The sequence below is a fragment of the Tachypleus tridentatus genome, chromosome 13 (assembly GCF_004210375.1).
Source record: "Tachypleus tridentatus isolate NWPU-2018 chromosome 13, ASM421037v1, whole genome shotgun sequence".
In the NCBI taxonomy this organism is placed as follows: Eukaryota; Metazoa; Arthropoda; class Merostomata; order Xiphosura; family Limulidae; genus Tachypleus; species Tachypleus tridentatus.
The window spans coordinates 151,214,056-151,231,414 of NC_134837.1; the positions used below are offsets into that span (position 1 = coordinate 151,214,056).

At 34.4% G+C, this 17,359-nt stretch overlaps 1 protein-coding gene across 5 annotated transcripts in view; it reads left to right on the plus strand.

The window, feature by feature from the left end:
- Nucleotides 1-17,359, plus strand: part of LOC143238933 (uncharacterized) — an 89,928-nt gene that overhangs the window by 64,429 nt on the left and 8,140 nt on the right. The window contains exons 8-9 of one of the 5 annotated variants that reach the window (XM_076479586.1): nucleotides 2,097-2,205; nucleotides 2,813-3,887. The exons of 1 other annotated variant lie outside the window; for it this stretch is intronic. In XM_076479586.1, the coding sequence (XP_076335701.1) occupies nucleotides 2,097-2,205; nucleotides 2,813-2,861 (158 nt within the window). In that variant the 3' untranslated portion in view covers nucleotides 2,862-3,887. 3 more of the 5 variants (XM_076479587.1, XM_076479588.1, XM_076479585.1) reach the window with 3 other exon arrangements.

The window sequence follows — 17,359 nt, forward strand, 5'->3', positions numbered from 1 at the left end:
GGAAGATTCAATGACGCCCAAGCCGCAAGTTCCGAGCATCATTCTTGATATATGTGCTTAATATATCAACGTACTCTTCTTTATTCATGATTTTGTTGACGCGGTGAAGGCTGCCTACACCAGAAGAGCTGAAGGAACCCCATAGCATGATCGAGTAACTTTCTTGTTTAACTGTAGGGAGGGTGTTCTTTGAAAGATTTCATTCCCTCTTCTTACGAAAAATATTGCGAACATCATAGTGGCCGAAAAGCTTGATTTTAGAATCGTCCAATAGGTGAAGGGTTTATCTACATGCTTTTTTGCATATCTCAACCATGCTTCTAAATGAACAGGCTTTAAATATGGAATTTTACAAGGACGGCATGCTTTGAACCAAGAAGAGCGTGATATGTTCGTAACTGTAGATGTGCTTACTTCAACCCCAGTTTTCCTTACCAGTTTTTGTATATCATTACATGTTAAACGAAGGTTCCTACTAACTTCTCTGAGAACCTTTCTCTTGGTTCTCTCTGGAATTTTGGTGAGGCGTCCGGAACGAGAGAGGTTAGCAGTTGATCCTGTAAGCTTAAACTTGGCAATTATGCTTTAAACAGTAGATTTCGGCATATTAGGTTGTGTAGCAATACCGGAAAAAGACACACGAGACTTGTATTTTACAATAATTCGGTTTTTCTAAAATCACTGGACAGTTGTTTCCTGTTTGCCATGATGACCAAGCAGATAATGATGGAGACAGCGCTAAATTGCCAGAAGTACATTTTTTGCTGGCTAAATTCCAATAATTATGAACCCAGTGTCTAGTTCTAGAATAGTATAATGTAGTTTATTCACCAAACTAAACAATACTTTTACGGGAATATTAGTTTTTCACACGTTCTGAAATGTACGAACACTTTCTGCTCCTCCTATTTTTGGTTATTTGCTTATAAACAGTTTATTTGTCGTTTAGATTACACAAAAATTTATGTAGATGTGTGTTAGTATAATATTTATAAGATATCACACTTCTATTAGCCTAATCGTGATGCTTTTTAAGTTATGAACGGAAAACCACTTGGGACCCAGGGGTACGAACACTTTCTGTCGTAACTTTGCTAAAAACAACAAAAACTAGGAAAACATTATATCTCTTAAAGTTTATCCAAAAATTTAACTGTTGTTTCAGGATTCATCATGTTTGGTGGGATATAGCTAGTTTGATTGAATATCATTGTAGTGCATTAAGGTTTGTTTTCCTATTTTAGATCAACCCTGCATCACGACATGGTTTTATAAAACGTTTTTCAAATGATTTTTGTACGTATTTATGTGACATTAAATGTATACTAGAAAAAGCATCACTAACTAGTAATAGTAGCAACGTATAGTGACTAAATCAATAAATGTGAAAACGCATTAATACATTATTTAAATTACTTTTCATTCCCAATTCCATTGTTAACTGTCAGCAATTAGTATATAATATACAATGTATACCAAGGAAGAAATTATCAACTGACAAATGAAAACCGCAAAAGATTTACAAAGTAGAAATATGATTTTACTGATAAAAAGCTCAGTAAAGTTCCGATTTTTACTTCAAATAAAAATGTAAGTCTACGGATTTACAACGTTAAAATCAGGGGTTCGATTCCCCTTGGTGGTCTCAGCAGATAGTCCAATGTGGCTTTGCTATAAGAAAAACACACACTCAAATAAAAAAACACAAACACGCCCATTTACAAATTTGTATTTCACAGTTCGTTTCAAATTAAAGCAAAACGTGAGATGATCTAATCGAATTTTTTACATTGTGATTTTTGCTTGAGCTTATATCATTCATATATTTGGAGCCAAGTCAAAAATTTAATAATATATTTATCGTCAAAGGAAATCTTTAGAACATTTCCCATTTGATGTGTAGTATATTTCTACCACAGAAAGCTAATAAGAACTTTAACTAATAAATATTCTGATATTTTACGTTTATTTGTCTTTTTTCGTTATTACTTACCGAATTTTAAAACCAAAAACTTTTTATACTGTTTTTTACAATTTACTCATATCCTTTGAAGTTGGTTTACTTTGTAATTGAATCTATTGATTTATTTCATTAGATCCAACTAATGGAGAAGAGAAAGCTTATGTGACGTCTTGGACTTTAACATTAGGCCTATCTATGATCTGTACTGCAGCTTCCTTTTTCAGCTTTAAGACATATACCTGGTAAATATAACTTGCCCTTGTTTGTTGTTGTTTTTTCAATGAGAACATGGTTGAACATGTCATCATGGCAACCTGATATTGGGCTTGACGCTACTTCAGAGTAACACAAATCTTAAAAAAACGTAGAGATCCAAACCCATCTTTATTTCATCGAATTACTATGGGACTTGGAAAGATATTCGCTAGTCTAAAAAGCAAGAGCTACCGCTTAAGTTCGTTTTAAAACGCTATCAGCTTCAGTTCACGATCTTTAGCTGTTGTACACCCTTATATCTCCAACGCTTTTGAAATATTTTGTTTTGCTGGTTTGAAGTTTATGATATCTAGATACATTGATAGGCTCTCTCTCATGTAAACCCTTCTTAGGTAAGGAAAAAAACGGTTATGACTTATTTCATACATCAGAAGCTGGAAGCGAGAACCGATTTCAAAACACGATTCTTCACTCACAGCTAAATATACAAACTGACAGGAACCACAAGGAAGTCTTTGTTATTAAGAATTTTCCTCATCAACTTAATACCTATTCTCTCAAAGTGATTTTAAAAAAATATTTAGACATTTCCATGTTCTTTGCAATATGTATGGTGTTTTTTTTTCATTACAGTTGTACCGGTTGTGGTTTTTTTATACGATATCCATGTAATACATTGTGAAAGAAAAATGTTACACGAGGACGAAAAATTATTCCTTCCGTACTCTTTCTCTGTTTAACAGAAATATTAGTAAACTGTTGTGAGTTTGTATGCATTTGGTATAGCTCATTAAATTATTTTTCATGAAAATTATTATAATAATTTAGTCTGACTTTAATTTTGCCTGTTTTCATGTATGCCTTTGTTAATGTACGTCTTTTTATTACTTTGAAGTACTTCTAGTAATAAAGGGGTAATAAACTTTTAAGCGTTACTTACTTTAACACTACATTGTAAACTGGGTAGCCTAGTCCCCCTTCCAAGTAGTTATACAGGAATTAATTCGATAAGTAATGATCCCAGGAAAACTTGTACTATGATGATACAGTGATATAGGCTAGATTTAATTAAGCTATTTTTCAATAAATTGTTTTATGATGCTTTTTCATAAATTGGCTATTGTTTAAAACAATAAAAATCGAACATTAAAAATATTTCATGTTTAGAATTTTATTTATCGAAGGACAGTATTAATTTCAAATATGTACCTAATTTTATAGAAAGGAAAATATATAACAATGCTGTATGAGCAAAGAAATATACCGTATAAACGATTGTGACTTAATCCATTTAACAGTAAATTGAAAGAAACTTCCAGTGTTGTTTACTCTTAACAAATAAAGTATTATAATTATTAAATCTAACTGCATAGCTAGTAGTAGAATCTTTAGAGCATTTATAAAAATACATGGCAAAATGAGCACGTAAAAAGAAAGGTAGAACATTAATTTTACGTCATATAGAAAAGCCCCCTGTTGATCTTAGAGTATAATAATTAAACTGAGATTCACTTAGTTGGCAGTAGCTTGTTAGTTTTAAAACATTATTTAGAATATAGTATATTCATCAATAAGACACATACCTATGAAAACAGTCGAGAGTATTATAGCGAAGATGACTTTGACTTGTCTACGTAAATAAGTTTCAAGTCAACATGACGGAAATTAAATAACCCTCTACCAAAGACTTTCTATCTTCAAACAACAATAGCCATTCATGACAATAGTCATTCGCTTTTCTTTTTTCGGAATTTCTGTTTGTGAAATAAAAATAATATATTTAAATTTTAGTTGTGTTGTTTTATGTAAATTACTTTCAAAAACGGCGTGTACTATTTTATAAGAGTTTAAATGCTTAATCTCTCTCTTTTAACAACTGGGAATAACACCAAGAAAATTTGAAAATACCACTAGGAATTGAAAATTTAACGCTGAAAATTACCTAAAACGAACGTGAGCTAAACAGCCATCTTAACACCTTTATAATTCTAGTATAGTCGTCAGTAATTTGGATATAGTGAGTAAAGGAAAAGCGGTAGGACAGCAGCACCCGCTGCCACAAAAATATTGTCTGGTTCTTCAACTCAAATGGTAGGATTTACTATAAGTTTTACAACGCGTCCGCAGTTGGAAATCAGAGCAATATCACGGTAAAAACTTGGAAGCTACACCAATCACTAGACCACGACAGACTACGAAATACAAGCAGATATATTCTTCGAATTGTCGGTCCAAGCATTTGATATATATATTTATTGATAACAATGTATTTATATTATCGGTCAAATCGAAATTTTAATGCACTAATAATTAATTAGATTTGTTTTGAATTTCGCGCAAAGCTACACGAGGGTTTGTTTTTGGAATTTCGCACAAAGCTACTCGAGGGCTATCTGTGCTAGCCGTCCCTAATTTAGCAGTGTAAGACTAGAGGGAAGGCAGCTAGTCATCACCACCCACCGCCAACTCTTGGGCTACTCTTTTACCAACGAATAGTGGGATTGACCGTCACATTATACACCCCCACGGCTGGGAGGGCGAGCATGTTTAGCATGACGCGGGCGCGAACTCGCGACCCTCGGATTACGAATCGCACGCCTTACGCGCTTGGCCATGCCAGGCCACTACACGAGGGCTATCTGACTAACTGTCCCTAATTCAGCAGTGTAAGACTAGAGGGAAGGCAGCTGGTCATCACAACCAAATGCTAATTCTTGGACTATTCTTTTACCAACGAATAGTGGGAATGATCTTCACATTATAACGCTCCCACGGCTGAGAGGGCAAGCATGTTTGGCGTGACGGGGATTCGAACCCGATAACCTCGAATTACGAGTCGAGTGCCATGCCGAGCCTAATTAATTGTGCAAAATATGAAAAAAAAAAATACCACAACTTATAAATAAATTGAAATTTATGTTAGTGAGAAAGTGTCATAAACTGAAGCTCGTATGTTTTATTATGAATTAAACACTCGGCCCGGCATGGCCAAGCGTGCTAAGGCGTGCGAATCGTAATCTGAGGGTCGCGGGTTCGCATTCCCTTCGCGCCAAACATGCTCGCCCTTTCAGCCGTGGGGGTGTTATAATGTGACGGTCAATCCCACTATTCGTTGGTAAAAGAGTAGCGCAAGAGTTGGCGGTGAGTGGTGATTTATAGCTAGTCTTACACTACTAAATTAGGGACGGCTAGCACAGATAGCCCTCTAGTAGCTTTGTGCGAAATTCAAAAAACAAACAAATTAAACACTAGTAATATTGAAGTATTTTAGAATTCGATTATAATAAAAGTAAAATATTGAAAGACAACATTATATTGTCTTCTAATATTAAGTTTCTATCGCATTTAAATTTCCAGTTTCTAAGAAAATAATTAATGTTTACAATATAATTTGAAATAATTTAGATTAAAATAAGATAAATGAATAAAATGAGTGTGAATTGAATAAAGATTCAAATATAACGCCCTCCGGATTCCGATAGGTGCTAGGAACAGAAATTCCGATACCAGATTCAGGCTTAGCGAAACAGAACCATTTCCTCTCTCATTCCTGTGTGATTTTTAGGGGACTTTGTAAGTTTTTTGAGAGGGAATTAAACCGTATAACTAAGAACCTTCTTCGCCATCTCAAGTTTGCTTGCCAAAGTTTGTTTTTATAGCTACAAATATTTGGAAGGTTTGTTTGTTTTGGAATTTCGCACAAAGCTACTCGAGAGCTATCTGTGCTAGCCGTCCCTAATTTAGCAGTGTAAGACTAGAGGAAAGGCAGCTAGTCATCACCACCCACCGCGAACTCTTGGGCTACTCTTTTCCCAACGAATAGTGGGATTGACCGTACAATTATAATGCCCCCACGGCTGAAAGGGTGAGCATGTTTGGCGCGATAGGGATGCGAACCCGCGGCCCTCAGATTACGAGTCGCACGCCTTAACGTGCTTGGCCATGCCGGGCCCAGGGGTAAAGCTAAACGAAACAAGGAAATTGACGAGTTCGAAAAAAAGTACTTTTATGAAATTCTGCAGAACTACACTGGTGGAATGTTGACTTTCTTACACTCATAACGCGAAAGCAACAACTATGGAAGGTCTTTATCCTCATTCAGAGAGAAGACTGTTGGAAAACAAAGCAACTTGTGGTGTTGATTCGAAAGAAAATAGCATGTAGTCAGAAGACTGTCGGTAACATCTCTGTTACCTCCTAAGAGACTGTCAGTTTTCACGTAAGAAGTCAGGTTTGGTTTGTTTGGAATTTCACGCAAAATTACCACCCACTGCCAACTCTTTTGCCAACAAATAGTGAAATTGACCATCACAATATAACGCCCCCACGGCTGAAAGGGCGAACATGTTTGGCGCGACCGGGATACGAATCCGCGACCCTCAGATTACGAATCGCACGCCTTAACATGCTTGGCCATGCCGGACCTATTTGGAATGAGTTAACAAATGAACTAATTTACAAAACACACGATGTGAAATAGCATTGGGTCCTGAAAACAATTATAACACAAACGATGTTCATAATGTCTGAAATGACTCATGCTATAGTAGAAGTATTTCGTGACTTGAAGTAGAATTGTTACTTCCCTTGTAATGATTTAATATCTTCAATAACTCAATTTAATGTTGTGCAGAGAAAATGATTTATTTACAATAGTGAATGTTATCTTAGTAAAATGTCGTAAAAGAACATGTACATATGGAACGATCAACTTATCAGGCAAAAAAGTAAAAGATATCTTATGAAACCATCTACCAGACCAATGATATCTCAACGGTTACACCTCGGGATATTTGTAGCATTGATTTCATATCCCTGTACCAACAAACCTACTCGCCCTTTCAACCGTGGGGGCGTTATAATGTGACGGTCAATTTCACTATTTGTTGGTAAAATAGTTGGCGGTGGGTGGTAGTTTTGCGTGAAATTCCAAACCAACCAAATCTATCTTCAGGTCAGCATTTATTTCAGGACACATTTTATGTTAAGTATTTTTGGCGAAATATTTTTCAATTGATTTCACTGAATTAAATTCATACTTTAACTACTAAACTGAAAGGGCTCTGTAGATTAGTTTCAACAATTTGTGGCTATACGTGTAGATACAAACGTACAATTTTTATGCAGTAGTACTACATAATATACTCGAAATAATTTAAAAACCTGGTGACTGTAGTGTTCAAAATTCATCACATTTAGTGATGTTTCAGATTTTTAGTAAATACTGGTGATTCTGTTCCTTTGTAGTCCGATCAAAATTTAGCTTTTTATAAGTAGGTAGAACTGAAAAAAAAAAAAAAACAAGTCGACAGAAGACTTTCGGATTATAAGTTTTTATCATGAGACTGGCTCTATCATGTGATAGAGTTGATGAAAAAACCAGCCAGAAAAAAGCCTGATTTATAGACGAAGATATCTCAATAGCCAAAGTGCTAACTTGGGAGAGGTCAACAGAAGACCACTATTATAAAGTTTCCCACAAGAATTCGAAAGATATCGATGACTGTCCCTCATGGAATAAGCGACAAAGCCATTAACTTCTCTACACTGGAGTTAGAACCTGTAGCAATCAAATATCTGTCCCATGGGTGGAATACTGATGCTTTTCTCAAGTTTCGAGGCTGTAATAATCGGTTCACATATGAGACTGTAGATGCTGTTACCTTTCAACATCTAGATGAAAAATACGTCCATTTTCAAACACGTCAGAACTCCAAGCTCAGCTCGTGTATCATTAACAGCTAATAATGTTCTATTTAGATATCTTGTTTGTAATTGAAAATTACCATGGTGATAAAGCACTGGATGTTATTTGGTTCAGGTGGTCCTTGTAATTTCCTTTGTGACTTAGAGACCCGGTTTGCTAATTGCTCGAATCATCATGACTTTGTTATTTGTTGTAATGTATAAAGCAACGTAACTCAGAAATGTAAAGACCCAGTGGAAAGTTGGTTTTATATTATTTTACTGCTTGTTGACTAAGTTTCGCATTTGAAATTTTATATAAAACGATCTTTTTTATTTATAGATGTTCGGTGGTCACAAAGAAGTGGGTATATATATATATATATATATATGTTTGTGTGTTCAAAATTTCTATTTATTTGAATTATAGCTGTAACCTAAACGACATGGTACACCTACAGTAAAATATTTATTTTAATTAAATATTTTGTTAGGTAGGACTACATAAACTCTGTAGTTACTCAGAATGTGGCCGAATTTGCAAAGCACTTGCATTTAAAACACTAATGCGTGAACTTAAACAAAACTTGCGTGAATCGTAAATGCTATAACTGACAGAAAGACACTATCTGACAAGCTGTGTTCATTCGGTAAACATCTAGATTGTAAAGTACCTTTTATTCCCTGTTGTTGTAATGATGTGTTGTAAAAGCGATTAGTTGAAAACTCAATTTAACAAAGAGAACAATGGCAAACTGTACATTTGAATAACTGATTCCTGTTTTCTCACACACTGTGGATAAAAAAATTATTGGAATTATAAATATCTCTAGAAAGAGTTAAGAAGAAGTTTTTTTTAATTATTAGCACGGAAATAAATCGGGCTTTTTTCCAATAAATACTATTCAAATTTCAGATATCCGAAAAAATATTGAATTGTTTCCCAATTATGTAAATTTTATTTCATAAGAAGCAGTAACCATAATAATTTAAAACGCTAAATTTCGGGGTTTTATACTCATGGCCGATTCGGCGCAGGTAGCCCATCATGTAGCTACGCATTAAAATCAAACCACAAACCTGTGTGACAGCCATGAAAGAAAAATTGTTTATAAACTAAATGTTACTGAACATTAAAAGAGAGACAGAACAATTGATAGTGGTTAAACAATAAGTATATATTATTTACAAATGTCGTTTGAAGTGACGGTTTTGAAACATAATAACAAAATAATTTACAACTCATGCTGCTTTGAACTATTTTTGTTAAAAATTTGTCCTCTTTTATAAAAAGTAACTTATACTGATGTTTTCCATATAAAAGTGTTTCCATTGTAGCTGGCCTGGCATGGCCAGGTGGTTAAGGCACTCGATCTCGAATCCGAGGGTCGCGGCATCAAATTCCCGTCACACAAAACATGTTCATTCTTTCAGCCGTGAGGGATTTGTAATGTGACGGTCAATCTTACTATTCATTGGTAAAAGAGTAGCCAAAGAGTTGACGGTGGGTGTTGATGACTACCTGTCTTCCCTCTAGTCTTACATTGCTAAATTAGAGACGGCTAGTGCAGATAGCTATCGTATAGCTTTGCGCGAAATTCAAAATAAATCAATCACTGTGGTTACGATTATTAGGAACGGTTGGAAATTTTTTCATAAAGAATTAGAGAAAACCCTTCGTAGTTAACGAACGTAACTCAAGACCAGAAAACTGACTAGAAATTTTGGAACTCAAAAGTTTTGAAAGTGAAAAATATTTTTCATCAACGAGCTTTTAATAGAGGCTAGCGCTGCAGTATTCATTCATGCATGGCTGTGAATGCTTATAATTTTTCAGTGAATAATAAAGCTACAAACATTCATAACATAGAAGAAAGGTGGAAATCTCTTACACGCAATGACTTACATGTGTCACATTACTCACGGAAGATTCTTTGTTACGCTTCTCCCCTCCTCAAGGGCCTGGCATGGCCTAGCGCGTTAAGGCGTGCGCTTCGTAATCTGAGGGTCGCGGGTTCGCGCCCGAGTCGCGCCAAACATGCTCGCCCTCCCAGCCGTGGGGGCGTTATAATGTAACGGTCAATCCCACTTTTCGTTGGTAAAAGAGTAGCCCAAGAGTTGGCGGTGGGTGGTGATGACTAGCTGCCTTCCCTCTAGTCTTACACTGCTAAATTAGGGACGGCTAGCACAGATAGCCCTCGAGTAGCTTTGTGCGAAATTCCAAAACAAACAAACAAACAAATCCCTCCTCAAATTTAAATGAGAGAAATTATGTTTTATCTACTGTGTTTTACCAAAACTGTTTTTGGAGTTACATTTTATGTGGTGAAAAGAAAAACTTAACCTAAAGCATAATGAACTTAGTTTTGATGGCATAACCTGAAGAGTATAATTAATTTGTCACAAATTAAAAGTGAGGTTCTATAAACAAACTGGTTTGTATTTCGGAAAGCGAAAAACCCAACAGAAAAAAGGAATATTGATAATCTATATTTTGATTTATGAATTTGGGTTTTGATTTTATGACTTAAAACCTTATTACCAGTTCCGAATTCAGATTATTAGCTCTGCTGGAGAAGTATCCAACATACTCCTTTTTATGGTGCCTACGTAAGAGGCCAAAACATCAATGTTACAAAAATAACTTCCAGTATAATGCCTTAAATTATTAGGAGCAAGCCTCTTAGAACATTTCTAAGAGAAAAGATAGAGATTTAACTCATATTCAATTTTCTGCATGAGTAAAGCGTCCGGTAAATATTGTTAGCCTTATCCAAGGGTATAGTTTCTTCTTTATCTACACAATCCAGTATCTTGTTCTGCTTTCTAGTGTAATGATTAACGAACGACTGCTAGGAGAATATGTTGTTTTTGACATGTAATATTAAAATTGGACGTATAAGAAGTAAATCTACTGTTAATGACAACCATAGTATTGGAAAATCGATGTTCAATTCTAGTATATTCTCCTTTGCCAAAGTTTCACGACTTATCATAATTCTAGAGTGAATAAAAAAATTCTATTCTTTCGACACTCAAGTGTTTAATGTCGTCAAAGCTTTAAGGGAAGGGTTTATTCAATAGCCAACTTCCGCACAAACTTATAGTTTAACACTAGAAAGTTGTTTTTAATTTATTAAGTACGGAAAGTTTAAATATATATATAATTCTGATTTATTTAAAAAATAAGAATAATATAACTTTTCCAGAGCAAAATTACAGTTGACGAAATTTCCTATAACTTACCGTAAAATTATTAAACCAAAAACTTGTTTTTGTCCTGACTACACCTCAAGTTAATTATACTATAGTTCAATTCCCAGTTCTTCCTCGCTAGTTCTTTATTTCCATTTCGCAACAATGTCGGCAGGTTCGAGTCGCATTTGTTTTAACTCACCATTATTTTCGTTTCAAATGTTTTATAAAACATAATGATGGACCATTGTGCTCCCGTTATTCATTAGCAGTATTGTCAATAACGCTCTTGGATCAACCAAGATATGTAACAGAAATGAATGGACCTTGTTAACCTCATTACGGTTGCAGAAATAAACCGAACGTTTCTGTTTTTGTGATTAATTAAATAGTTGGTTCTGTATCATTGTAGACAGAAAAAATGAATAAGATACATATATATATACATATATTTATAAAACAAACTTGATAATTATGAAATTTTTAATACATACGTTTAATGATTAAGTGAGTTAAAAGTACTAAACAAGATCTGGAGTACAATTATTGACAGTAAATATATAGGAATTGAAAGCCGATACATGTACATAACAAAATCATGTATGTAGTCTTATATATATATTTCAAAATATCTGGAAAACAACATAGTATATGTATACCGTAATAAAACTCTGTTAATCTCTGGCCGCTACCAAGAGAACCCGAAAATACCCCTACCGGTAGCTATTGATTATGATACTTCCCTCAGATGTTCCCGACATTGCCAGGTGGTTGAGACCTTCAACTCGCAATCTGAGGGTCGGGATTTTGGATCTCCGTCACAACAAACTTGCTCGCTCTTTCAGCCGTGGATGTATTATAAGCTACTGTCAATTCCACTATTCGCTGATAAAAGAGTAACCCAAGAGTTCGCGGTGCTTTCCTTCTACTCTTGCATTGCTAAATTAGAGACAATTAGTGCAAATATTCCTCGTGTAGCTTTGCGCGAATTTCCAAAAACAAACTGATGTTGTTGAGAGATTTTACGAGAGTGTGTGTTTTTCTTATAGCAAAGCCACATCGGGCTATCTGCTCAGCTCACCGAGGGGAATCGAACCCCTGGTTTTAGCGTTATAAATCCGGAGACATACCGGTGTACTAGCGGGAGGCGATTTTACGAGAGAGAAGATAAAAGTTCCAAGAAAGCCAAATTTTTATTTGTTGTTCGTGTACATTTTCTTGTCATACAAATATTATACCTAGTGCTCATAATAAATATGCAAGCTTTTAGTTTCGAGATCCAATAGGTTTTTGTCACATTTGTATATGTGTATGTGTGTATTTGAAATGTTACTCTGAAAACTTAGTCGTAAAATCAGCTGAAAAACTCAAAGAATTGTTCGCAAAAAAAATAGGAAAATATAATCGTGTAATTCGATACATAGCTTTACCAAGTTACAATAGTTTTTCCGTCCTTTTAAACGAGAACATCTTATAAAGAAGCGCTTTTATTAACAATACGTTTCTTCTATGATGATTTTTTTTCGTTTTCTTCTAGCTTTTTCTTCAGTTTAAAATTTTCAAAGAGAGCTGTTAATAATTAACATTTGTTTATAAGCGAATATTACTTGATATGTTTCCATAATTAAAATACTCCCCCCACCAGTGAGTCAGCGGAAAGTTTACGTATTTACAATACTAGAATAGAGGGTTCAGTTATCCAAGTTGGACAGAGAACAGATAGCATATTGTATAGCGTTACACTATAGTTATATCTACACGAATTAATAAAGAAAAGAATATAATTTATTTTTCCGAGTGTGTGTAAAACAGAAGAAAAATATGTTATTTTGTTTCATGTATTTTTATGTAAGGAATGCTGATAGATACATGTTATTTATTCGTTTAGTACTTAAAATTCAGTGCTATTTTTCGTTTGTTTATAATTAAACACAAGGCCACACAATGGATTATCTGTGGTCTTTTCACCACAGGTACCGAAACCAGGTTTCTAGAGTTGTAAGTCGCAGATAAACCTCTGTGCCACTGGGGGGTGGAGAATGTTTTGCTAACGATATCAGCCTGTAACATGGACAACTAGTACCGCATAAAACACTTATAATAATTCTGACAATTCATGTCGGATTGATTCGATAATCATGTGTTATTAAAAGTAACTTACCAAACTGTATCTTTGAAACTTTCATTGCTGTAGTGTATTTATAGCTACAATTAAACAGAAGATAAAAAATAAAAAATTAAAAAAACTCTTTACTGAATTGAAACTCACGTTTGTACTAATTCATACTTGATGAGGAAAGAGTATAATGAGATACGTCATCACGAAAATGAGAATGATAAATGAACTATCATACATTTTACACTTAGACTATTATGCTACCAATGTCATTTTTACAGAGGAACTCTTAACAGAAGACACAAAATATCTCGAGGCCGGATAAGAAACTAAAATTTAATTTTAATTTTAACGCTTGTCGGATCATTTTGTCATCATTGCTGTAAGCAAGCGAGTTAGAAAAAAAAATCAAGATAACTGCAATGCACCACTGTAAATACGTAAAATATAAAACGTAAGTAATCAACACTTAATTCATTACAGAATACTAAGTACAAAATGTCATAGTAAAATGGTAATAATATAAATAATAAGCTGCATTACATCCTTTTCTTTTGTAAAATACTTAACTGTTAATGTTTCTTATGGGGAACAATACGACTGTATCATACTATGTTATACTAATGAAGATTTATATGAAGTTAAAGCTGGACGATTACTGGGAATTTTTTATATTCCTTGAAAAATGTTTAATTCGATTGCTAAAATATACCTGCAAATAACACTAGCTCCTATATTATACCTAGAGAGGTATAATAGAAATATTTAAAAATTTGATTTGATGATAAAAAACTTTTTTGTGAGATAAACGTGTAGATTTTGAAAAAAAAGTAACAATTTAAATCATATGTATGTATATATATATATCTATGTGTGTGTGTGTGTGTGTGTGCCAATGTAGAGTTTGTATGTCTCTATATAATTATAAATAGTTTCCCATTTTGAATGTGGTTCATTTTCACAAAGAGTGGATATGTTGACAACCCAAGCAGAGGGATTTAACATTTACTATCGGTTTAATACAGATTCTACTTAAATTACTCAAATAATTTAGAAAGAATAGGACTGCCATAACAATATAGCATCAAAACGAATATTTTTAATACTAAACTATATTATAAGCTGAAACCATCAAGACACGGGACGTGGTTAAGTTCATCATAGCAGGAACGATCATTAACATAAAATAATTAGGAAAATGTGATCCAATAAATTATTTCTAAAGCCATACGAGGGTAGTTAAAAATAACAGACAACTACTGATTTAAAAGATTTGGGTAAAATTATAATATCGATGAATATCACATAATTTCTAGCCCGAAATCCAAGTGTTTAATAAGTAACCATCATACGCTGGTTATTCTTCATTCGACCACCCAGTGAAATATTATTCAGAACAATTACAGTATGACACCAAAAGTCTCACCAGCAACAGGTATACTTCTTAGACCTGAAGAATGGAAGATAACGTTCGTTTAACTCTCATAAGCGAAGTTGAAATAAAAATGGGCATTAATCATTATGCTTGAATTCGTAGTCATTGGTTTTTCTCCTGTGAAAACCTTCAATAAGTCTGTTTGTGACAAGTCCTTCCTTGTGATTTTGCTTAATTAACTTCATTAAAAGGTATTCATTTTCATTAAAATATATATAAACTAATATATACAAATGTACGGCACCATAATTTTTAGATTAAGCGCAAACCAGACCCAACAATCTGACAACACTAGTCTTCTGCTACGTGGCCCGGCATGGCCAGGTGAGTTAAGGCGTGCGACTCGTAATCTGAGGGTCTCGGGTTCGCATTCCCGTCGCACTAAACATGCTCACCCTTTCAGCCGTGGGAGCGTTATAATGTGGCGGTGGGTGGTGATGACTTGCTGTCTTCCCTCTAGTCGTACACTGCTAAATTAGAGACGGCTAGCGCAGATAGCCCTGGAGTAACTTTCCGCGAAATTCAAAAACAAACAAACAAACCTCTGCTACGTATGCGAACTTGATATAGGTGCTGCCACCGTAATAGATAGTTCATGGAACCCTAAACAATCTTTGAGGCAAAGGAACTTCAACGTCCTTTCATCATGGTCATCAGAACAAACCTACTATTTCGAATTCTATGGCTAGTTTGAACCAAGCCTTTGGTACAAAGTAATGGCTCATTATAAACAGATAAAGGTTCTAAAATATGCTTAATAAGTAGAAATACAGAATCCCATACATAAGATAAGGAGATTGAAGTAAATAAGACAGAATTTCAAATAGCCGCGACTGTAATTAAATCTCAAATCGGTCAAAAGATGGAAGAATGTTTTAAAAAATAGTTAGAGATGATTTGCCGCGGCTAAAAAATAATATATGTAAATCAATCATTCGTCTACTTTTTTGCGCAATCATTTTGCTTGGGGATTTTTTACCTCTAATTTACAACAAAACGCCTATGCGTTAAAATGGAATGAAATCGTCACTCTAGTTCTAAAAATGTTCTGGGTGAGCATGCCTTAGGTTCTCCTAGTTTTTACCTGTTTTGTCCGGTAGGCGCACTTCTAACAAACGTAATTCTCTTTGACGTACACATTTACTTTTAATATGTATTGGTTGTCACTTGATATAGCGTGAGGAAACTCTAAATCTTCTGTGTTTATTCCTTATCACTTTTCTCTTAATGCGTATGTGTGTGTGTGTGTTTCCTTACAGCAAAGCCACAACGGGCTGTCTGCTGAGCGCACCAAAGGAAATCGAATCCCTGATTTTAGCGTTGTAAATCCTAGACTTACCACTGTACTAGCGGGAGGCTACTTTCTTGATAATATCGGAAATTTCAAACCTTAATTTGTTTGGTTTTGTCACTAAAAATAAGTGTAGTATGGTATTAGCTTCTTATATTAATCAACAATCATTTCTGCTGTGTTTTAGTTCTATTAGGCAAGTTTTGATTGATTAAGGACTAAAACTGGGGACTAAAAACATTTTCTGAAAAAAGAAATATTTATTCATTGTACATTTCGCGTATTCCTAGACTAGATATCATTTTGTTAAAAGTATCCTGTACGTGTTTCACTTACGAGAAAGAAAGGCATCAAAACACATGTCGACTACAGAATTTCTTGATGTCAGACAAAAACTAGAAGCTAATTTAATATTTTTTCGTATGTGAAATCATTTTATGTCTTCAGTTCATATAAACAATAAATAGATACACCGGAGTAGCTTTCTTACAATAATGCATGGTAGACATGTTTAAAGGCCCGGCATGGCCAAGTGGATAAGGAACTCGACTCGTTATCCGAGGGTCGGGGTTCGAATTCCCATCGCACTAAACATGTTCGCTCTTTCGGCCGTGAGGGGCGTTATAATGTTAAGATCAATCCCATTATTCGTTGGTAAAAGAGTAGCCCAAGAGTTGGCGGTGGGTGGTGATGACTAGCTGCCTTCTCTCTAGCCTTACGCTGCTAAATTAGGGACGACTAGCACAGTTAGCCCTTGTGTAGCTTTGCGCGAAATTCAAAACAAACCAAACCAAGACATTTTAATTGTAAAACACAAACACTATAACATTAAGTATATATATATATATAAATTATTACAGGTAATGTAAGGTTCAAATAGTTTTTTTTATGCCTTATCAGATTATTATGGACAACTGAGAGCTACCACAAACAACATTTTATGCATCTTGTTAATACACAACTGCGACTGTTTCTCCACAAATTTAAGACATTAAAAAACAGTAGTTAAACATTATCTCTGGGCGTGATTGATTAAATGCAGAGTGATATAAATACTTCATTTATTTAAATAATGCTTTAACCTAGTTCGTTCTTGATTTTAAAATCAAAACTCTTCTTTCATTAATTTCATCAGATTAATTTGAAATTATGTGGTGTTGTTTATCAGAAAGATATTGTGAAAAATTCTTAATAAAATCATATATATTACTTGTCCAGAAATAATTCCGTGTAGGGCTATATCAGCGTAGTCTTTTGAAGCATACATCAGCAAAGAAAAAAAATTACTTTAGATTGTTGGAGCTAAAAACTAAGTATAAACAGCAGCTTGTCGCTACTGTAGTGTATGTGAACAAACTATTTAGAGCTGCATTTGACCACAGGGTACTTATTCTAGGAGACCAACAGAAAAAAAAGGGGACAGAATTTTTTTATCCACAAAAAGACTACTAAAAGAAA